This window comes from Prionailurus viverrinus, chromosome F2 (genome assembly GCF_022837055.1).
Source record: "Prionailurus viverrinus isolate Anna chromosome F2, UM_Priviv_1.0, whole genome shotgun sequence".
Classification (NCBI taxonomy): Eukaryota; Metazoa; Chordata; class Mammalia; order Carnivora; family Felidae; genus Prionailurus; species Prionailurus viverrinus.
The window spans coordinates 80,998,569-81,021,136 of record NC_062578.1 but is presented as its reverse complement, the minus strand read 5'-3'; the positions used below and the strand labels follow the sequence as shown (position 1 = coordinate 81,021,136).

The 22,568-nt window shown below is 58.9% G+C and overlaps 1 protein-coding gene across 8 annotated transcripts in view; it reads right to left on the bottom strand.

Moving 5' to 3' along the window:
* The window catches only part of DENND3 (DENN domain containing 3), a 51,162-nt gene that overhangs the window by 21,122 nt on the left and 7,472 nt on the right, over window positions 1-22,568 (bottom strand). For 3 of the 8 annotated variants that reach the window (XM_047841815.1, XM_047841816.1, XM_047841817.1), the window contains exons 4-13: window positions 22,227-22,369; window positions 19,203-19,314; window positions 15,033-15,152; window positions 14,605-14,823; window positions 11,759-11,874; window positions 9,538-9,693; window positions 7,891-7,987; window positions 5,747-5,850; window positions 5,129-5,328; window positions 2,849-3,370 (exon numbers count right to left, since the gene is read on the bottom strand). In XM_047841815.1, the coding sequence (XP_047697771.1) occupies window positions 2,849-3,370; window positions 5,129-5,328; window positions 5,747-5,850; window positions 7,891-7,987; window positions 9,538-9,693; window positions 11,759-11,874; window positions 14,605-14,823; window positions 15,033-15,152; window positions 19,203-19,314; window positions 22,227-22,369 (1,789 nt within the window). Of the gene's footprint in view, window positions 1-2,848; window positions 3,371-5,128; window positions 5,329-5,746; window positions 5,851-7,890; window positions 7,988-9,537; window positions 9,694-11,758; window positions 11,875-14,604; window positions 14,824-15,032; window positions 19,167-19,202; window positions 19,315-19,450; window positions 20,434-22,226; window positions 22,370-22,568 lie in introns of those variants that run through there. The other 5 variants (XM_047841819.1, XM_047841822.1, XM_047841823.1 and 2 more) reach the window with 5 other exon arrangements.

The following is a 22,568-nucleotide window of genomic DNA, read 5'->3' as shown; positions in this document are numbered from 1 at the left end:
GGTCCTGCTTCCGCCACAGGCTCAAGTGCGGCCGCCTCTGGGACACATGGGTCTACACTGCCCGCTGCTTCTGAGCACCGTCATCAGACGCATTTGTTCTCACTGCACGTCAGAAAACATTGGAGTGCAAGCAGCTGAGCAAGGAACCCATTACTTTACGAAAGACTCCTGAAGCTCGGGAGCCTGGGGCCAAGGGCCCTCTTCCTTCCATCACTCAGGACACATCTTCCTGCTGTCCGGGCCCCAGCCGAGTCGCTGGGCCACGCGGCGCAAAGTGCGCGTCGCCAGAACCCGGAACGGCTTCCTCTCGCGGACACATGTGGCGCCAGGGCTCCACGACAGACTCCGGAACCCCGACCGCCGGAGGGCGGAGAGCCCAGGCGGCTCCAACTGGCCTTGGACACCACGCCCTCCAGGGCCATGGCACCACTGGACGCTCACACCCTGGCTGCCACGCACATCTGTGAACTCCATGCACATCCACCGTGCACACCCCGGCCGCCACGAGCTCCCGTGGCTACTGCACGCGCCCACGCAACAGGTCACGCGTTCTCTCTCTGTCTCCAGTTCCGCACAGAAGTGCCAACTGCTCACTCCTGTGCCCTCACCCACATGCATCTCCCGGTGGAGGCGGCCGCCGGAGCCCAAGCTCCCGCAGAGCCGAGCTGAAGGCGGCACACATCAGCCTCCCTGCCCCGGGCCCCTCAGGAGCAGCTGCTGCGGTGTGGAAGTTACTGGTCGTGCAGTATGAACACCACACTGGAAACGTCTACTAAAGTCGAACGATAAAATAGTGACAATAACCTAAACAAAGTCTCAGATGTATCGTTACACTGCACGAGTTCATTCCAAGACAGCAACATCCAGCTCGGACTTAATAAAGCTTTTTTTTTTAACGTTTATTTTTATGTATGTATGTATGTATGTATGTATTTACGTTTATTTATTTTTGAGACAGAGAGAGACAGAGCATGAACGGGGGAGGGGCAGAGAGAGAGGGAGACACAGAATCGGAAGCAGGCTCCAGGCTCTGAGCCATCAGCCCAGAGCCCGACACGGGGCTCGAACTCATGGACCGCGAGATCGTGATCTGAGCTGAAGTGGGACGCTTAACCGACTGAGCCACCCAGGTGCCCCAATAAGCTTTTCTAACGCACGGGTCGTTAAGCAAAAACACACGCTTAGTGCTGCCCCACAGTCCCTCACACATCCCAGAACCAGGACGGTTAAATGGGCTGTTTCGCCACGTGAATGGAACCAAGGTGACAACAGGGCCACCGACACCCCCCATTGGCGTGGCCCACATCTGCTGACGCCCCCCCCCCCAGCCGTCCTCTGTATCCCTGCAGCATAAGTCTGGGAACACCAGATGCTCTCCACGCATCCAGCCACCAAACCATGCTTCCCAGGCGGCTACGTGCAGGCACACGTTGCTGGCCAGAGGCGGTGACAGCTGGGGAGATGGACCCTCTTCCTCCCGCCGGGAGAACAGTGCTGCCCAGGCCATCGCTGTCACGTGCCGTGAAGCAACAAGGCCACGTGCAGGTGCTGCACGGTGACGTCGAGGAGCCGCCGGGCGCTCTGGACGCCTCGCTCCCCGAGAGAAAGAGCCCCCAGTGGCCGCGCGCCCCTGTGTTCAGGCCTGGCAGCTGACCAGGCTGGCCCTGGCGTCCTCGTGACGGCCCCGCAAAGGGAAGGGGCAGGGTGTCCCTGGAGAGGCGCTGAGTCACAGGGGCCCCCGAGCATTGCTGCCCAGGGCTCTCCGCGAGGACCTGTCTCCCCCGGTCACGGCTCACCGCCCCCCACCCCCCACCCCGGGCGGTCACCCCGCAGGTGTCTCCCGTGTGCCCAGCGAGATGGCTCCAACGTGCCTGCCCGCGGAGGCCCCCCCCCCACCCCGAGACCAGGAGGAGAAGCTGCCGGGCCTGCGTGGGGGGCGGGGGCCCGAGGTGCTCCCACACCCACACCATGAGGGAACAAGGAGCGCCTGGTACGGAAACAGAGATGGAGAAAGAAGGCACTGGGATGGCTCCCGAGCGAACGCTCCTCCAGCCGGCAGAACATCGGAGTCTGACCCCGGTGCCGCCCGGGAGGTGGGCGGTGGGGGTCTCGGGGGTGCGGCCCGGGCTTCTCCACACACCCTGGGGAGACCCGTCCACAGGCACATCAGGAACCAGGCACGGTGACGCTCACCGTGTCCGTATTGGGAAAAGTAAAACGGCAGGACGCCGCCCGACGGCCAGACAGACAAGGGCCCCGCGCTCTATTCCTGCGACGCGGCCGCCGGGCGCTCAAGTAACACGCGCACGCCAACACGGGAAAGTTCTGGCAAGTTCTGGAAACACGCTGTGGAGGAGCAGAGTGACTGCAGACTGACACAGCAGGACACAAGTCACCCGTCCTTGAAAACCACACAGAGCCCAGGTCCCGCTTTCAGACACGCGTGTTCCCAGTAAACACGCAAGGACGTGGTCAGACAGGAAGGCTCCAGCTGGGGACAGGTCCCTCTAAGGAGGGAAAGACAGAACGGACAGCTGCGGTCAGCGTGGACAAGGCGGCGCTCCCGGAAGGGGGGATGATGCCACGCCGTCTGCGCCACTGGGCGTGCGTGCAGGGTTCCCACTGACGGCAGAATCGCACATGGTGAGCGTTTCCCTGGGACGGGGGGACCCTGCGGGGGCGGCCGGCTCTCCAGTCACACTGCCCTACCCCCAGAGATCAGGGACAGGCCAGCCCCTCCTGGTCCCGTAGGTGCCCAGATGGGGAAGAGGCCTCACCCCACGGGGTCACAGCCCTGTGAGCGGACCGTCCTGGCGTCTTTCGATCCAGGCCGCGGCCGTCCTCTTACCTACAGTCAACGCCTCGAACAGTCGGTTTATGATGTTGGTGTCCTTCACGATGCCCGACTCCTGGACCCTCTTCACGAAGTCGTCCAGCTGCATGTGCTTCTTCGGCAGCTCGAAGTTTTTCACGCGGTCGTCCGGCTTGGGGGCCTCCCCGGGCTTGTCCACGACCTCGCTGATGAGGCGTCGCAGCTCGGGCACCCGCTCGGCCTGGGCGCGCTCGGGGCCCGACATGGACTCCACCGTCCTCCGGACGAGATCGGCCGGGAAGATCCTTATGTCTGTCTTGTACAGACTCTGGAAATCCAAGAGGGCGTCCAGCAGCTGCCCCTGCATCAGGTGGACGGCCCCCCGGAGATAGAAGTACCTGGCCAGCAGCACGGAGTTGTCGGGGGCCAGCAGGCTCATGGCCTTGCTCAGCAGGCCCACGCAGTCGGAGTAGTAGGCCTGAACGCACTGGCTCACCAGCGGGAAGTGGATCTCCGGGACCTTGAAGGAACACGTCGCCTTGGGGGTCACGCTCGGAACTAGAGCGAAGAGAGAAGGAGCAGGTCATCGGCAGAGCCCGAAACCGTCGTGTCCCTGCCATCCTGTCCAGGTCGTTCCTGGGCCTCGGGTACAACGTAAAGCAAGAACCCTCGTGCCTCTTCCAGAAAGCTCCACGTACCCCCGAGCCGAACGAGGGGCTCCCACTCTGCATCCACGGCACCCTGGGAACGCAGAACACTTTCATCCGCTGAGACTTCAGCGCTAAGTCAAAGCTTTGGTAGACAGTCTTTATCGGAGGGCCCGACTGACAACCTGAGCCAAGACGCACAGCCAGGCAGCACTAGGCCCCGTGCGACTGTTTCCTTTGCCTCGGTGGCAACTCTGTGCGATGGCCACCGTCCTCACCCCCGTCTTACAGACGTGTAAGCTGAGGCCCCCCCTTGTTCCAGGTACACAGCTGCTAAACGCCAGAGCCAGGCCTAATCCAGCTGTGTCTCACACCAGTTGCTTCACCGGATGTCACCTAAGGGCCTCACAGGTGGCACCGGGGCCGAGGCAAGGCCAGTCCCGCAGGGAGCCCGCTCACCCCGGGGAGGTGGGGTCTCGGCCATGAAGCCTGCAGGACGGGGAGGATCCAGGAAGGGTAGGGGGGCTCCAGGTGAAGGTTCAGAGGCCGGAACGCCTTCCCGCAGCGGAGGGAGCACGGCCAGGGGTGAGAAGTGTCACTGGGTTTTCCGCAGGAGGAACTACGGGCCCAGAGGGGTGACGTACCCTGCCCGCGGTCGCACAGCCAGGAAGCCGCCGCGAGGGGACTCAGACCAGCAGGCACCTCAGGAATGCTTCACTGTCACTAAGGACTTTCCGCTTAAACACACGCCCCCGCCCCCCGATGCCAGCTGGGCGTGCAGCACACGCATCAGGAGGGGCCGGCACCCAGCCTCTCCCGGAACCGCGTGGAGAGCGGCCCTGAGCGCGAAGAACCGAGGCGTACGTGGCACCTCCTTACACAGAGTAAGACACGGGCTCGCACACGTGGCCTACGGCAGCTTACACCCCGCCGAAAGCCCAGCTGATGCCGGGGGCCGTGCACGGCCTGCCTCAGAGATGGAGCCGCGCCTCTCTCGGCACCGACGGGCTCTTGCTGTCCCTCCGCCCGGAACACGTCACCGGGGCGGCCCGGCCTCGCCAGCCACTCCCGTCTCTGCTGGAACGTGGCTTCCACACCCGGGCCCCCTTCCCGTCCCCGACGCTGCTCCCTTCGTGCCATGACAGCACACACCCCGATGTTATGCGTTCATCTTTTCCCAGGAGCCCCGCGCCACGGGGGTGGGGGCGCCGGTCCCTTGCGTCCCCCGGATCTGGAGGGGGCGTGGCGCTCACCAGGGCCCAACAGTCGTGACCGTCAGGTGTGCATATGTGTAAATGTGTATTCTGTATGCACACGCGTGTACGCACACAGACACGCAGGCGAGCACGTACGTGGAAGTCCCCCAACCGTGTGGAACTGCCATGATAGCAGCGCAACTGGGGAGCGGAAAATACAGGCAAGAAACCATCTTCCAGAATGAGTGCGGTTTGCAAAACAAATATTTCAAACGAGTAAACTGCTAAAAAAAAAAACAAAAAAAAAAACCCACCCACAAAACCCATCCCCTGCCACGGGGACAGGCTCCAGCTGTGTGCACAGACCCGCCACATCGGCCCCGGGGAGGGGGGACTCATCACCACACGGGCCGGGTCACACCGTCGGCCCCAGGGACGGGGGACGCGTGACAGCGCGCAGGCCGGGTCACCACCTGTGCTGCTGCTCCTGGAGCCCTCGGAGTCCATCTTCCGGAGCGACGAGTTCCGGGCGGGCAGCTCGGGCACCGCGATGTCCCGCAGGTTGGGCATGCTGACCACCATGCGCCGGTGAGTGACGTGCAGGGACGGCGAGTTTCGGGAGGCCATCTTCTCGATGGTCGGTCTTCGTGGACTCGGCAGCATCCCGCTTAACCTGCGGTTGGAAAAAGCAACCACGCCTTACGGACACGAGCGCGTCCGAGGAGTGGGTCTCCACGCCCGCACATCTTCGGCGCGAGCACGGCCCCGGCCCGGTATTTCCGCACGCACGTGGGAAGCGGTGGCAGCATCTGAGTCTCCCCAGTGCATGAGAGGCGGGGGGACGGACGGGACCCCCAGAGAGACACAACACACGCGGCGTCTGCGGGGGGCCAGAACAGCGTGGGGCAGCGGCGACGCGGACCCCGAGGTGCACACCCTCCCCCCAAACAGAAGCGCGTGGGGACGTGCCCTACGTAAGTTTCTAAAGTGTGAGATTTTCCGGCCGAATTTATCGTTCATCCACCCAAGTAACTGCACGCTGCTGGAGCATCCGGGTCCCCAGAGTCGTGCACCCACACCAGAGACCGCACCTGTCCTCGTCCGACTGCGTGTCGAGGTCCATCTGGGCGAAGGCGTCCATCCTTCTGCTGAGCCGGGCTTTAAGGAAAGAGTGAAACATGTAGGTATCCAGAACCTGAAACAGACCACAGGGGGCCAGTCACCACCGCGATCGCGGCCCCTGCTGTGCCGCCGACGTGCTGGGGCAGCCTGCCCACCTCCCCACCCCCCCCACCCTGGCTCCCTGGACACAAGCTCCTGAGCGGGTAGCTTTCTTCACTTGTGCCCACCTGCAAGGCTCACCCTCCAGATCCCCACAGGGCTGCCTGAAAGGATCGCCACTCTTTATGTTTGAAAAATCACCAAAAGTTCAAAAACCCAACCATCTTCCTCCCACGACAGCAAGAGCCAGCGTCCTCTGGCCGTCGATTCCAGGTCTCTGGGGACCGGGGCCCCCTCCCCACAGCAAGTGCACCGTCTGGCCCCGGCCCGTGGCTCCCACCACCCGGCTGCTGGTCTCTCACCGGACAAGGTGACCCTCCAGCAGCCAGTCCCTGTCCCCACCCTGCCCCCGGCTGTGGGTGACCGGCCCGCAGGTGACGAGGCTCAGGCCCATCGGCCACTGCCAGCCCGGCCCAGCAAGAGGAGGGCCGCAGGCGCACAGGCCCGTGGGGAAGGTGCCGGAAACCCCACGTGCAAAAAGCCCACAGGAGAGTGACGGCAGGGAGCGGGCGTGTGGAGGGATGGGAGGTGGCAGTGTGGCTCACGGGGACTCCTGCCACCCTCTGGGAGCCGACAGAGCGAGGAGGCGATGGCAGAGCGCTGGGCCCGGGCGCCCTGTGACAGCTGTGACCCGGCTTTGCTCTGGCCCCACACGCGTCCCTGGCTTCTCCCTGTGCTCCTCTGTGGCGCCTTTCGCGAAGGAGTCTCATGCGGGCACCATCTTTTTTCTTTTAATTTTTTTTTAAAGTTTATTTATTTAGAGAGACAGAGAGAGAGACTGAGAATCCCAAGTAGGCTCCGTGCTGTCACCGCGGAGCCCGACGCGGGGCTCGACCTCACGATCCTGGACCAGGACCTGAACCGAGATCAAGAGTCAGAAGCTCCACCGACTGAACTGCCCAGGTGCCCCTCGCGTGGGCAGCGTCCTGTGGGCCCCTCAGGCCAGGCTCTGTGCCCCGGGGAGGGTGTGCAGAGGCTGCTGACAGCTGGGGTCCCCGCGGACGGGGGAGCACCGAGTGCGTCCGGCAATCGTCAGAGCAGACACAGAGGGCGCGGGCAGGGCCCAGAGAGAGGCAGAGGCCACGAGCCGGCCGACGTGAACGGCTACCGTGTGGACCTCGGTCACAAGAAGAGCCGAGGCTCGGGAACCAGGCTCGGGCGTCCCCTCCCGCCACAGGCTGGACGGCGAGCCGCTGAGAGAGGCAGCCTCGCTTCCTGCCTGGGGCTCAGGGCTGAGGCAGCCGGAACCCCTACGGAGCCCGGAGTGGGGGGCAGCTCTGCAGAGAGTTCTGGAAGCCTGCGCAGGGGCCCGCCCTGGAGGGCAAAGCACATGGAATTAGGCAAAGGAGGACCACGGAAGCTGAAGGGCCACGGGAGACCTGTGAGCCTGGAGCAGCCTGAGCATGGGCCCCTCCATGGCCGGGGCACCAGCACCTGGTGGGGGAGGGACACCAGCCCCGGGAGAAGGCCGCCCCCACCCACCTGGAAAGTGGGAGAACACCAAGATCAGCACCAGCTGTGCCACCGGCCACAACGAAGCCCCAAATACGACGCTGCGTAATAGGCAAGAACGGAGGCGCTCCCAAAAGCTCAACAGGTGGGCAGAAAACCCCGGTACTGCCTCCCACCCCCCACCCTGGCTGCAGCGGCCCCTCGGATCGGAGCCGTCGGGCGATGGAGAGGTCTCGATCCGGACCGAGGAAGCGGTGTCCGGGCACACGCGTCTGTCGGGATTTATCACCCTCTCTCTACACTTACACGGGGTGCGTTTCACGACAGGTAAACTGCACTCCAAAAAGCGGATTAAGAAAGTAAGAGATGGCCACAGGGAAACCACGGTAAAGCAAGCTTCCTGTCAAAACTATCAATAAAATACTCAAGACGCTTTTGAGAACGCGTATTTCGAAACATGTTCTGAGTGGAGAGAGGCCCCCAAGCCCCACGAGCTCCTTACCTGCTTGTAGAACTGCTGGTCCCCCGGAGCTCTGGTTTTGAGAAACTCCTCGCTGTTGAACACCCTGTGCTCGTAATTTAAGTGATTCTTCACCTCCCTGAGAAAGAGAAGGAGGTCTGAGCGTGGAAACGCTTTTAAACGCGTGGAAAAGTCATCACCACTGGGGCACCTGGGTGGCTCAGTCGCTTAAGCGTCCGACTTCAGCTCAGGTCACGATCGCGAGGTCTGTGCGTTCGAGCCCCACATCCGGCTCTGTGCTGACAGCTCAGAGGCCGGAGACTCATTCGGATTCTGTGTCTCCCTCTCGCTCTCTGCCCCTCCCCTGCTCATACTCTGTGTCTCTCTCAAAAATAAACATTAAAAAAATTTTTTTAGGTAATTCCTATTACACAACACACAAAATGACCAGAGATGCATCCTGTGCATTTCTGTCCTGTAGAAAGAGGGTTCTGGCCCCTTCCAGAAGGGCTGGGCTTGGGTGTGCCCGCTACTCCAGCTGTCCATTACTTCCAGCACGGCTTCTCTCGGCACGGAGGGACCCTCACTGTTCTCGCCCCCTTGGGGCCCCCTGTTCCCTACGCAGACGGCACGGCCACCGGTACCTGCCGTGGACCCTGAGGGGGAGGCCCAAGGAGGGCGGGCAGACTCTCTGAGCACGAACACCCACGACCTCCCCCAGCTAAAGTAACCGCCTACACATGGGATCGATGCTCTCACAGGCCGCATTCCGTATGTAGGACACTCAATGCTCTCCTTCCGCGGTGAGGGAAAAGTCACGTAAGAGAAATAAAGTCTGATCATCCGTATCCACATTGTCTGCGTTTTGATGAATCCATCGAGATTGTAAAGTGTCAAAAAAAAAAAACAAAACCTTGCTCATGACATATTTCGTTTTAAAAGAACAAAAGGAGGGGCTCCTGGGGGGCCCAGTCGGTTAAGCATCTCACTTGAACTCAGGTCATAATCTCACAGTGTGTGGGTTCGAGCCCCACATCGGGCTCTGTGCCGACAGAGTGGAACCTGCTTGGGATTCTCTCTCCCTCTGTCTCTGCCCCTCCCTGACTTGTACTTTCTCTCTCAAAAAACTTAAAGAATTTTTTTTAAATCTAGAAAAAATATAAAAGAACAAAAGGAAAATAATGTATTTGTGTGCACACAAATTACACTGCTTTGAGCAGAGATAACACAACCTGTCTACAATACGCTGTCCCATTTTTTCCTAACAAGTTCTGTGTCTTATGGAAATATATGCATTTGAAGAACACAACCATTAAATAACAATCACAGAGCACAGTCAAGGCAGCAGGCTCTGGCCTAAACCCCTCCCGGGTGGAGGGTCCATCTGGACGCCTCTGCTCCTGCAGGGCTGGGGACAAAGCTAGCGACAGATCCTGAGTGCCTGTGCCCGGGGGGTGGGCTTCGTTCCTGCAGTGACCCGAGTGTCCCCACCCCGGGCTGGCCCCGAGCCCTCAGCCAGCACAGTCCCGCACGGGCGGTCATGGTCCCCGGGAAAAAACAGGCCTGCTGACCCTGCCGGGGTGTGATCGCGCGGTAGGGCCACCGGGGCGGGGCCCGATCCTTCTGCCGCCTCCCACACGGAGGGAGAGCTGGTGGCGCCCCCCACAGACGCGGGAGGGGCCCCACTACCTGAAGATGCTGACGAGCAGCTGCAGGGCCACCTGCTGCAGCTGGTAGTTGAGTCCCTGCTGCCAGGCCCGCCTGCGGGCGCGCCCCTCGTTCAGGTCCGTGCTGGCGCCCAGGTGGGCGAGGTCCAGGTCGTGGTGCAGCTGAAGGCTCTGGACCCTGGGAAGGAGCAGAGGGACGCTGAGCACAGCTCACACTCCTTATGGGCAGGGGTGGGGGGGGACACTCAGGAAGGGGGTTTACCCTCCCCCCCAGGTGCACCAACACTCTTCGGATGCTCAGAAGAGCCGGCAGTAACTTCGGGGAGGGATCACTAAAAATACACCCCCGGAGAGCTCACTCACCTCTGCACACGAGCAGCGCGTTGTTCAGACCCCACGGAGGCCCTGACTGTGCACACTGTTACCCAAGCCGGAGCCTCCCCTCCCCCGGCCCCGCCTGCCAGGGGCACCAGCTCCCCAGCCCCACACGTTCCCCGCGCCCGGCCCGGGGGGATCGGTGCACCAGGGTCCTGGGTGTCACCGCTCTGGGCCCGTGGGCCGTCAGCACATTCACAACCCCGGCCTCCCCGGCACCGTCAAGGCCGCAGCGCTGGAAACCAGCGGGCAAATCTGCGGTTCGCACACACAAAATGAACACGCCCAACGCACGTCCCCCCCCCCCCCCCCCCCGCACTTCCTTCCTGAGCGCCTCCTATGTGCCGGGCTGCGTGCTGACCACAGACAAAGCTCCGGGGTGGGGCTGGCATTCGAGTGGGAAGAAACAGAAAAACAGAAGAATGCACCCCAGATACGAGGTCACGGGAGGTCAGGGAGGTGAGCAGAGGGATCAGAGGACGAAGGCTAGAAAACAGCCCGTTTGGTGGCTGGAGAAGAGCACTCGAGGACCCCGGACCTGGAAGCTGAAAGCTGAAAAGCCAGACAGGCACGAGCGGCCCTGAACGGGTGGGGAGCACCCAACCCCTGGAGACCCCACAGGAGCCTGTGGGGCTGAGGCAGGGGCGGGGCAGGCTGAGGCCAGGTCTGAGCGGTCAGCAGGGCCGGGGCGGGTCGGGGAGCGCCCCGGGTCCGCCCCGAGAGCGATGAGAAGCCGCCGCTGGAGACGGACGTCCCGGCCCCGCAAACCCCGGCTGACCGGTCAGGTAACCACCACCTGGAAGGTGTCGGCACCTTCACACACGTGCCAGCGACCACACGCGACTCGGCCCCCGTTACGAGGCAGTCTCCCCTGGCTGAGGCCACAGGAGACACCGCACCCCACCACTGCGGGGTCTGGCCAAGCAGAAGGCCACCCGCTGCGTGTATTCTAGAATTCCGACACCACCACACGCCACACGGCTGAGGGCGAGAACCCCATCCCACTGGGGGTGCTCCACCCCAGCGTACACTGGAGACCCGGCACCAGGCCCTGGCGCCCATCCCTGCTAAAACGTCCGACTCGGATGATCAGGCAAAAGTGAACGATTAGAAACGTTCATCAGTACACAAATCCGGCCCAGTGTGGGGCATCCCAGGGGTGCCGAATACCTATCTGCTGGGGGAGGGAGGGAAGGAAAGAGGAGGGAAGGGAGGAGGGAAGGAGGGAAGGAAGGAGGAGGGGAGGAGGGAAGGAGGGAAGGAAGGAGGAGGGGAGGAGGGAAGGAAGGAGGAGGGGAGGAGGGAAGGAGGAGGGGAGGAGGGAAGGAAGGAGGAAAGGAGGGAAGGAACCTCAAAGGTCACAGGCACATGACTGGGGCACAGAGAGAGGGTGGGAGGCTTCCTGGGGGGTGGGACCATCACCTGACCGTGGGGCCATTGGTATTCAGAAAAGATCTGAATAAGGACGAATGACTTCTGTTTTAAAACATTCACAAACAGGGGCATCTGGGTGGCTCAGTCAGTTAGGGTCCAAGTCTTGGTTCTGGCTCAGGTCATGATCTCATGGTTCATAAGTTTGACCCCCACCTCGCGCTCTGCTCCGAAAGCGCAGAACCTGCTTGGGAGTCTCTCCCTCCGCCCCTCCCCCACTCGTGCTCACTTGCACAGGTGCACTCTCTCTCTCAAAATAAACTAACTTTAAAGTAAGGAAATAAATACATAGATAAGATATTCACAAACAATTTCCAAACTGTGATGACAAAAAAACATCGATCTGTAACATAAGACGGAGAAGAAACTCAGAACTGGCAAACACAGCTCTGGAACAAAGACGTTTCCAAGCACACGGCGGAAATTCCCACCTTTACCTCTGAATAAACGTCTGTGCCGCCAGGAGAGGGATGTCAGGAACATCGATGTCCTCGTCATTAGAGTAGGTGACGCTCCCGTTGTCGATATTTATCAGAATTAAACCATCAGCTTCCTGTGAGTGTGTAAAAATTGATGTAAGAATCTGAACTTGTAGATACCTTCAGAAACACAAAAACACATTTGTGTTCACTAAGATAGTGAATTACTTAATTAAATTACCATATTTAATACGTACACAGAGTCTTACGTCGTCTCCACCAAAAAATGTAGGCTAGACCGTGAGTTATGTTAACAAGCTAAATCTGATTAAACACGCGCAGTCTGAGTCAAGATTCCACATGTGTCGTTATCAGGCTTTCACCTGCCCTGGTGCAAACACTCTGCGGCTACTTCAGGAGCCTGGAGAGAACATTCCAGAACTCCACCCCTCGTAGGAATGGAGTGTGGGCGGGGTTCCGGGCTCCGTGACCACACACACTTGGAGTTTCTGAAATATGTGTCTGAGTTCCTTGTAAAGGCCTCATCTGTGACAAGATGCACAACCCTGAGTCACGCCCCAGGGTCCCGAATCCCCGAAAGGCGGTGCCGGAGTCTCTGAAGGCCCCGCTCCTCGGGTCGCACCTGGGCCCAGCCTCCAGATGCCCACGTCGGTGACACGTGAGGCCCGAAGGAAGCTGTCCAGACACGGACACAGTGCCCTTTGTGAGCATTAATGCAGGTCACAGCACAGATGCGTGACAGGACCGTCACGGGACCGCTTCCAAGACCCCAGCCCCACAGAGGAAAACGTCCAGACACAAAACACACTCTTCAGGCAAGAGCTGCTGCTTGTCCCGAAACCTTCCAGAGCAAGTAAATGCCTAAATGGGCTTCCTTCACGAATGCTGACTGTGTTAGGTCAACGTGCCAACAAAGTTTCCCTCGGAAGGGTCTGAAACAAGATGGCTTTTCCCCTAATGACTAAAAAAAGCAACACATTTCAAACTTCAGAGCGTGGATTTTTTTTTCCCGTCATTTGCAAGGCAGACTGGGTGACGTTTCCCCCCGTTCCTTCCACGAAGGTCCGAATGGTCTTCTCCCAAAGTGTGTTTGTGGCTTGGTGACTCACTGGCTTTGACAAGAACGTGGCGAGAACCCGGCTCCTCCCTGGGCTGAACACAGCGCCTACCACCTTCCTGGGATTCACTCCAGAACGTTCCAAGTAAAGCAGGGCAGCGGGGCCCCACCTGACGAGGGCTGGAGACGGGAAGGGACCCGTGGCGTCGCCCTGACCTTTCTCCGTGTCTGCGCACTTAGGAAGCCCCAAAACAGTCACGGGAAAGCGACCCTGAGCAGACTGCCAGCAAGCACACGAAGGTGCGCACGTTATCAGTCACCGGGGAAACGCACGTCCCAGCCAGACACCGCTTCACGCTCGCCAGGGTGGCTACAAGCACGGGCACGGGGACAGCTGGTGAGGAGGGCAGAAAGTCGGAGCCCCTACGTTGCCGCTGCACACACAGCCTGGGCTCTTCTTGAACGGCCAGTTCGCGTGTGACCCCGCCTTCCCAGCCTACGCCGCACGTACCCGAGCCGAGTGAGGCGCGTACAGCTGTGCACGGATGTTCACGACAGCCAAGAGGAGAAAGAACACGTGCGTCAACGGACGGAGGGGTGAGCGGACTGTCGTGATGTTCACACAAGGGGCCCTGTCCTGCGGCAAGAATAACGTCCGGCTGCCGGCGACAGCGTGGATGAACCTGAAACGGCTGTGCTGGGCGAGGGGGGCCACGAAAGGCCTCATGCAGACATGAATCCAGGTGGAAGGGGACAGACGGCAGGTGGTGGCGGCCAGGGGCAGGCGGAGGACAGCACGGGGGGACGCTGAGGCAACCAGGGCTTCTCCACGGGAGATGAAAAGGTCCAAAATTAGCTGGCACGACTCTGTAAAGCTCCTAAAAGCCACTGAATTGTACGCGGTCACCGGGTAAACCTCGTGGTGAGTGAATTTTACCTGAACAAAGGCGTTTTACAAAACCGAACCCGCCCTTCCTGCTGACGATACCACGACGTTCATTCCAAACCCGTGAGGTCAGCTCACTTAACGTACGTTGTTAAGCACCTGCTGTATGCCGAGTCCTGTTCTATTGGCTCCTTTGACCCTGGCCGTTAATAACGCGGCCGGCACTCTCAGTGTCGTTTACGACCAGGACACGAAAGGGCGCGACGCGCGGTCACGGCTCAGGCAGAGCGAGTGAACGGCCACCGGATCCAGCGAGGCCCGCCCGCCCGCCGCCACCGTGAACCACACGCTGCGTGTGCAGGCGTCCACGGCAAGGCGGTCCGCGGCACGACCGACGGCAGACGCGGGGCGGTCGCGCTGCCGGCTGTGGCCAGCGGAGCCCAGGCGCGTGCCGGGCGGGCGCGCGAGGGTCCCGGCTCACAGCCCCGCCCGGGAGGACGTGACCTCCTCAGAGGCGAGGAAACTGAGGCGCGGCAAAGGCGAGCACGTCACCGGACGCCGCAAAACCAGAAGGCGGCCACGGCCAGGCGGGTGCCCGCGCTCTCCTGGCTGTTCGGCGGGAAGCCATCGAGCCCCGGGGATTTAAGCGGCCTCACGAGGGACACGAGGTCCCAGCACCCAGGATACCACGGCCCCGAACGCACCCCGAGGCCCGCGAGCGACAGCACGCCGTGCGTGTGGCGCCCAGAGCACACCCCGGGGACGGGGGTGACGGCCGCCTCCCCCCCCCCCCCCCCCCCCCCCGCCCCCGGGGCCGGTGTGTCCGGCCCGCCCCGGGGGCGCTCCCAGAGCCGCCTGTGTGTCCCCGCAGGGACGACCGGCTGACGGCGGAGGCCTGACCTTGCTGACTTCTTGGAAGTGGTCCAGGTGGCAGCCCATGAGGAAGGACGTGGGCGCCATGACGAAGTCCAGCATCTGGCCCGACAGGATGGGCACGAAGGTGTGCTGCCACTGCAGGGGGTGCAGGTAGGCGAGGAAGCACTCGGCCACCAGGGCCAGCAGAGCCCAGCTGGACGAGAAGAACACGATGCGCTGCTCCGTCAGCAGGCACGTCAGGATCTGCGGGGACCGACCGCACCGTGAGCACAGCCCCGCGGGGCGCCACGCGCCGCCCACCGCGACCGGGCGGAGTCGCTTTCCCGGCCCCGCCCCCTCCCCCACCGGGGGCCCTCTAACTCCGCCCCGTCGGCTTGAAGCCTTCCCAGGGCTCTGCGGGACGAGGCCCAAGCAGCGGGGGGGGGGCGCCCCGGGTCCGGAGGGTCGCGTACCTGCAGCACCTGCTCGGGCCTGAAGCACAGTAAGGGCAGGTGAAGGTCCAGGTCGACGACCGGGCTCTCGGGGTCCGCCCGGGAGGGAAACACGATCTGCAGCGGCTTCATGTTGAACACCTGCGGCGACCACGTTCCCCGATTAGTCCAGCGGCCGCTCCCGGCGGAGGCCGAACCCACCGAAACCCTCCGCTGCGGCTCCGGGCGTGCGCGTTAGGCTACGTTTGGGGGGGGGGGGCTCACGCTGTCACCTCACGTGTCGCAGAACGCCAGAGCCGTCCAGAGACACAGAACCGCTCCCGTTAACGAGCAACCCGCCCGTTGGCAGCGACGGGCCGACACCCAGATGGCCCCCCAATGATGGCCCCCCACACAAGTTCTAAGTCAAGCATGTCCGGGTTAATCTTAGCTAGTACACGTTTTTCTTATCATTCGGGTCACTGCAGGTTACAAATTCTCCCAGGATCTTCTATTTAGTTGTCAAAGCTCCTTGAAGACCTGTAATTCAAGAAACTGTTGAGAAAGACTCTATTTTTCCAAATGATATTATCTTAAAATAACACCTTAGTTCAAATTCCCTACACGCAGACGCCCCTTCTATGTTAACAGGCGTGGTAGACGGAAGGGGAAAGTGGGGGCACCGTAGGGGCCCCTCCGCCAAGGGGCCTTCCTGCCCGATGACAAGTTCGTTCCTGACTGTGGGTGTCAGCCTCGAGGGGGGGTGTCTGGGAGACGCTGGGGCCACCCGTGCCCCCGCAGCCCCCCAAACGCACAGAACAGAGAGGCCAGAGTGCAAGCAGTGGTGGGAGAGAACACGGAGAGAAGCAGCATGGAATCTGAGGAAAGAGAAGCTCCGACCAGGCAAAGCGTGGAAGGATGAGAAACGGAGCAACACGGAAGACCAGGTGCAGAGAAGGTTCCAGAACAAATGTCCACAATCCACACCAAGTGAACACTCGTGTGAGAAACCCGCAGGTGGCGCGTCTGCGAGGGCCTCCTGACAACGCCGTCTTGTCACGCTGCCTGCCTTCCTGTCACCGACTGGTCCATGGAAGCAAAATGCGTGACTTGTGTGGACAGGAACACCCTCTTTATTTGGAACAAGTGAAAGCAGAGTTAAGTGCTCCAAGTCGTGGGGGCACCTGGGTGGCTCAGCTGGTTGAGCATCCGACCCTTGGGTTTCAGCTGAGCTCCTGACCTCATGGTTTGTGGGTTCGAGCCCCACATCAGGCCCCACGCGGACAGTGCAGAGCCTGCTTGGGACTCCCTCTCTCTCTCTCTCTCTCTGTACCTCCCGCCTTGCTCTCTCTCTCTCTCAAAATAAATAAATAAACTTATTTTTAAAAATGCTCTAAGTCACAATGAACTATTAATAATTGTAAAGTGTATGGGAAAAACCCCCTCAAGTATTTCAAACAATAATTGTGTCAGCCAGCTTCCCAGCGACAGAGAACAACTAGACGCGAACGCTGGGGATTCTACCAGAGACGTCGCTCAGCCCCCGGGACGTGGCCGCTGCCGTGCCAGTGACCTCACGGCACGTAAGGCCCGCACCCGGGCAGCTGGGTGCTGTCACCCCACCCACCTCGCAGGTGAAGGAACAGAGGAAGGAGAGACACCTCAGGAAAAGGCTTGCCAAATTTCAGCGTGACTGGAGCCCCGGAGAAACACCAGGTTCCACACACCAAGCGACACAGGGAGTGAGTCTGTTAAGTTCAGTGGGAGGAAAAGCCACATCTCACTGCACGTCCGGTAACAGCCGTGACCCGCGAGCCCGTAAAATCAGACCCGCTGGTGGGCGCAGAAGCGGCGGGGGGCCCAGGGACGCGGGGCTCCCGGGGGCCGGGCTGCGCTCGGGCCGGTGGTCCAGGCGCCGTCCGAGGGGGGCACAGACCAGACGTGCCCCAGCCCCAGAGTAACGGGAAACTGCACCGGGCGCCCACACACTCGGCTCAAAACACAAGATCTACAGCTGAGCACGAGCTGCAGAGCCTCTAAATGGAGCTCCGCTCGCAGTGGGTTCTGGAAAATACTGCCGAATCGGCTCCTGGCCTCCATGGACTGCTCGCATTTCCCCAGAACTAGGAACAGTCACGGTGCCTCAACATTCCCTAAGACGGATCAGGGCCACTGGGTCCATGGGAGCCCCAGAGCTAGTAGGACTCTTAGGGGAGGGTCACGGCAGCAAGCCCGCCCCAAAGTCGGCTCGTCCCGACGAGTTCGTGAAAATCAAGACCAGATCCGAACCCCTGAACCCCTGATGCTTCGCTCAACAGCTGTGGGAGAGGCAGATGCTGGGCGTGGTGTCAGCCCTGCGCACACGCAGCCCTCGGCAGGGCCTCCGTCCTCGTGCAGCTTGGAGTCCAATGGCGGAGATGGACAGTGGACAAAACACACACGTGCACCAGCCCTAACCGCAGCCTGTGCTGAGCTCTGCAGGAAGGGGGCCGGGTGCTGAGAGCGAGACAGGGGTGGGAGGTCACTGAGGGGCTGTTCCGAAGAAACTGAGGGCTGAGCAGGAGCTGGAAAACGGACAGCTGCACTTCCAGAAATAGCACGTGCAAGAGTCCTGGGGCAGCACCCGCGAGGGACGGAGGGAACCCCAGTGTGGCTGGAGAGCAGTGAGCAAGGGGGTGAGGACACATGACAGAGCTGGACAGGGACACAGGGGCCGAGATGGAAGGCTGGCTGAAGGCATATAGCAAGAAATCATCGTTGGGTTTTCAGCACAAAAGGAGAGTCCAGTTTACAGATTTTAACAATCTTTGCAGCCGCTATGCAGAGGATGAACTTAACGAAGGGTCAGGAAGGGACGTGGCCAGACCGGTGGTTCCTCAAGTCACGCGGGTGGGAGAAGCTGGTGCACCAGAGTGGGGTGGTGGCAGCGGGCGTGGGTGCCTGGGAGCAAATGCCGGGTGCAGGCTGCTCAGGGGTGGACGATGGAGGGCACGCAGGGGTGAAGAGAAGAGACGTGAAGAACGACCCACCGTAAACGTTCTCACCGGGGCGGTGAAAGTGGAAAAACCAAATACGAAACAGCCCAAGATTCTGAGGCACAGAAATTGGTACAGGTACTGTCTGTATGCTACTCGTGCTCAAAGGCAGACTACAGTAAGCAGTTAACCCGCAAACGGTTCTTTTTTTTTTTTTTTTTGGTTTTATATATATATATATTTTTTTTTCTGAAATTTATTGACAAATTGGTTTCCATACGACCCGCAAACGGTTCTGAACCCGGTTCTGTTCGCTACTTAGCAGGCCCCCAGCGAATACCTGTTGAGTTTATAGAGCAAAAACGTAAACTTTGATGATTTCACTGTCCAATAAAAAATACCAATTATCCACATAATAAAGATGAGTTCCTCGCAAAACACAACCCAATAAATGTTCCCTGCAAAGGTTTCTGGGAGTGGAACCAAGGCATTCGGGCGACCGGCTTGGTCTCCAGGCCTGGAACGCATCTGGCGGGGTTCCCCGCCACCCCCACCCTCTGCTGCCGACTACCGGGCTTAGGTCGATATTAAAAATGCACATTCTGAGTTCATAACCACATTTCCCTAAGTAAAACTGATTTCTCCACTGTGAATCATCATCAAAATGCAGAGAACCAAGATTTGGCTGCATAATCTTCCAGAAGGGACTGAGTGAAACGGAGTCAACATTTATGACCTGCTTCGAGATGCTAACCTGGCAGGGGCCTGTTTGAAAACAAGAGGTGCCCTGTGGTTACGTCAGTCTGGAAAATGCTGAGCCAGGCAGGTGTCAGTCATCACGGCTCAGAGTCTGGCCCATGACTCAGCAAAAGGGGAACGGGGGCTGCCTTTCTCCAACCGTCCTTGACCTGAAACCCTCGTGTGATAAAACAGCTGACGTCTCAGAACGAGCGTGCCAGGGATCCCAGATCCCAGATCCACAGAGAAAAATGGAAAGTATAAAGCCAGGCACTTTTCTTTAACCACTAAAGGGGTTCATCACCAGCTACACGCCCACTCATCACGGGCCGCTGGGCAAACCACCTTTAGAGATAGCATAATAGAGAATTCTGTAAGAACCTGAGAAGCTGAATTTAAACACGCTGAAACGTAAGAAACAGTTTAAAACATTTAACCCATCTCCATCTCACTTCTTTTACTATTTGCAAAGAAAAGACGTAATTCCAGATTTAATTACCAAATGAAGTGGTCCAGGCGGTGGGCTAGGTATTAAAGATAGCTTTGCAGCAAAATCTTTTATGTGATTGTCAACTTCGAAATCTTTACAGAGCTTCAGATGAGTCAATAAACTAAAATTAAAAAAAAAAAAAATCAAATCACAAAGTGAGTCTGAGCATCCGATGGTCCTCCTTAGCATTTCTAATCCCAGCTGAAGCGTCTGCCAGGGCCGGCAGCTCAGAACTTTCCAGCATCAGGGAGACTAACCTGGATGTCACAGGGCGGGGAGCGGCTGCCCAGGATCCGGGCGTGCCCGGAAGGGGGCACAGGGGAGCTGGGGAGTTTGCCGGGGGGCCGCCCATGTTCCGTTTCTTGGTGTGGGTGCTGGCTACACGGGTGTGTTCCATCAGCGGGAAGTCACTGGAATTCGTGCGTTTTTCTATGTGTCATACTTGAGCGGGGAACAAACATGCCAAGGGAAAGTACTTGACAAAGCTGGTTTCCCAAATGCTTTCTGACTTTGGAAGTCCAGTAGGCCCTTGAACCACGCGGGGGTTAAAGGCACCCATCCCCCACGCAGTTGAAAACCCGCGTATAACTTCTGACTCCCCCAAAACTTGACTGCTGATAGTGCACTGCTGACCAGAAGCCTTACAGAGGACATGAATAACTGATTAACAGGTATTTTGTATGTTACGTGCCTTAGCTGCCGTATCCTTACAACAAAGCAAGCCGGAGAAAAAGAAAATGGTTTTAAGAAAACCACAAGGAAGAGAAAATACATTTACAGGACTGTACGGTATTTTTCGGAAAAAAACCCCGTGCGTACGTGGACCCCCACGGTTCAAAGGCTCGGATGCATGTGATTTCAACGTGAAACGGACAAGCGGGTGCCAGGGGCAGAGGGGCTGGGAAGCGACCACAGGGCACGAGGGAGCCTTGGGGGGGTGGTAAAAATGTTCTGTGTCTTAACTGTGGTGTCTACATCTGGCAAAATTCAGCCAAGCGCCCGGGACACCCTGCCTCAGTCCCCTGGGGCAGACCCCGGCCCGGCCCACTGCCAGGGCCCACACGTGCCCAGCAAGCCAAGCACTACGCTCCTAAGTAACAATAACTCTTCCTGGGGTCCATATCAGGATTTGGAGATAATTCAATATTCCTCTGGGGGCACTTGGGGGGCTCAGTCAGCTAAACATCCAACTTCGGCTCAGGTCATGATCTCATGGCTCGTGAGTTCGAGCCCCACACTGGGCTCTGTGCTGACAGCTTGGAGCCTGGAGCCTTCTTCGGATGCTGTGTTTCCCTCTCTCTCTGCCCCTGCCCCACGCACACTCTCTCTCTCTCTCTCTTAAAAATAAATAAAAACATTTAAAAAATTTAAAAAAATACTCCTCTGTATTTATTGTAAAGAATAAATTAAAAAAACCACTTCCAGCAATCTAATTCCCCAAATATAGGTGAGCATTCTCTCCCAATTCTTGTCCCCACAGAGGCAATTTACATGGTCTCATTATAGCAGAAAAACAGGCTTTAAAAATACATAAATCTGGGGCACGTGGGGGGCTCAGTCAGTTCAGCGTCCAACTTTGGCTCATGTCGCGATCTCACGGTTCTTGAGCTCGAGGCCCGCGTCAGGCTCTGTGCTGGCAGCGAGGGGCCTCCTTCAGGTCCTCTGACCCGGTCCCTCTGCCCCTCCCCAGCCCATTCTCTTTCTCTCTCTCAGTAAATAAATTTAAAAAAAATACATAAATTTGTGTTTAGAAACTGCCTTTCTGGGTTCCTGTCCTTTGTTTCTCCCTAGCTCTGTTTTCTAGTTGCGGCCACTTAGCAACGGCCATCGAAAGAGACAGAAAACCCAAGAAGCAAGGAAAATGGACACGCTTTTCAGCTTAAGTGTCGCTTCCATTACTGTCAAGCAGGATGGTGTTTGTTGCCATCGTGCCACCTGACGCGACAAGGGTCAACTGCTGAAGGCACAACACGTGTCAAGACAGTGGAGCAGGGCCACCTTCCTTAGAAGGTGGCTGTGGCGTGGCCCTAGCCCGTCCATTCGAGACGGGGCGTGAATAACCCTCCCCGTCTCACCGAAGAGGTGACTGGGGACCAAGTGCTGAAGAAGATCAGTTAATGAATAAAAAGGGACCACGTCCTCATTTATTCTGGCCCTTCCCACGCCTGGGCAAACGTTCATTAATGCGCGTGCTTCCCCTCAAGTCACTCAGCCCTGATATGAGACCAGGGAGTTCTCTGTTGTACAAGGTGTTTTACGTGTGTGGCAATAAAATGCAGGCTGGACCCAAACTATGTCCAAAGACCAGCCACGTTTTCCAAAAACAAAACAAAACAAACAAAACAAAACAAAACAAAACACCCCCATGAAGGTGCTGGAATTTGAGTTACGAAGGCCGTTAGCTTGATCCGGATGGACTCCTGCTCAGCCCTCTGGCCACGGTGTGAGAACCAGAGAAATATGGGATCTGCCAGGGGTGGCTGGTGGGTGTGACGACGGAAGGGGGAACCTCTGTGGACCTTCTGTCTTCAACCAAACCGCCGCCAACTCTAAGACTGTAACTTTGTGAGCGTGAACACGAGGCAGCTGGGGCGCACGTGGCCGGGGGGCAGGCCGTGTCTGTGCCACAGTCACGTGCCACGCGATGCTCTCTGGATTTTTCAAAAATTCTCTATATCCTCAGGCTTTCTCAGTATCAGCACTAAGACGGCTAAAGATTCCACCCCAAAAAAGGTGATTTTTAAAATGTCAATGAACTCAGCAGAACTAATGGCAGCCTCCGGATTTTCTCAGAGCCAGGAACAGAGCTTTTTCTCGTATACCTTTTTTAAAACACCAAACATCAAATCCCATTAATTTTACTTCCAACAGCTTGGCTTTATCCTCCCTCATCTGGCGGACCTTCCCTACTTGCCAGCGTATCCAGAAGCATCTGGAAGCTTCTAGGTGCTCCCGGGGCCCAACTGGGGCCCACCCACCACCCACCAGCGCCAGGAGTGGCCTCACGGACAAGCAGGCACCCAGGGGGCTCACCAAGACAGGCAGTCCTTAAGGGCGTTGTAATAGGGGAACCTGGAGACCACACACACGGCAAAGGGCACGAAGCAGCCAGCTGCAGCCCCAGGTGGCCTGAACGGCTCCCAGTGCATCTTGCCGTTGTAGAAACAGGACTCGTCCTGGAGAGAAAGCCACAGGCACGTGTCATCTCTCGACCCAGCCGGTCCCGGCTTCTATCCGCAGTAGTGTCGGCGTCTGCGGACAGAAGCGAGAAGCTCCCGCGTGGCTGGACTCTGAAAACGACACGCTGACTGAAAGCAGCCAGGCGCAAAGGCCACGTGCAGGGCACGTCCACGGACACGAGGTATCCAGAACAGG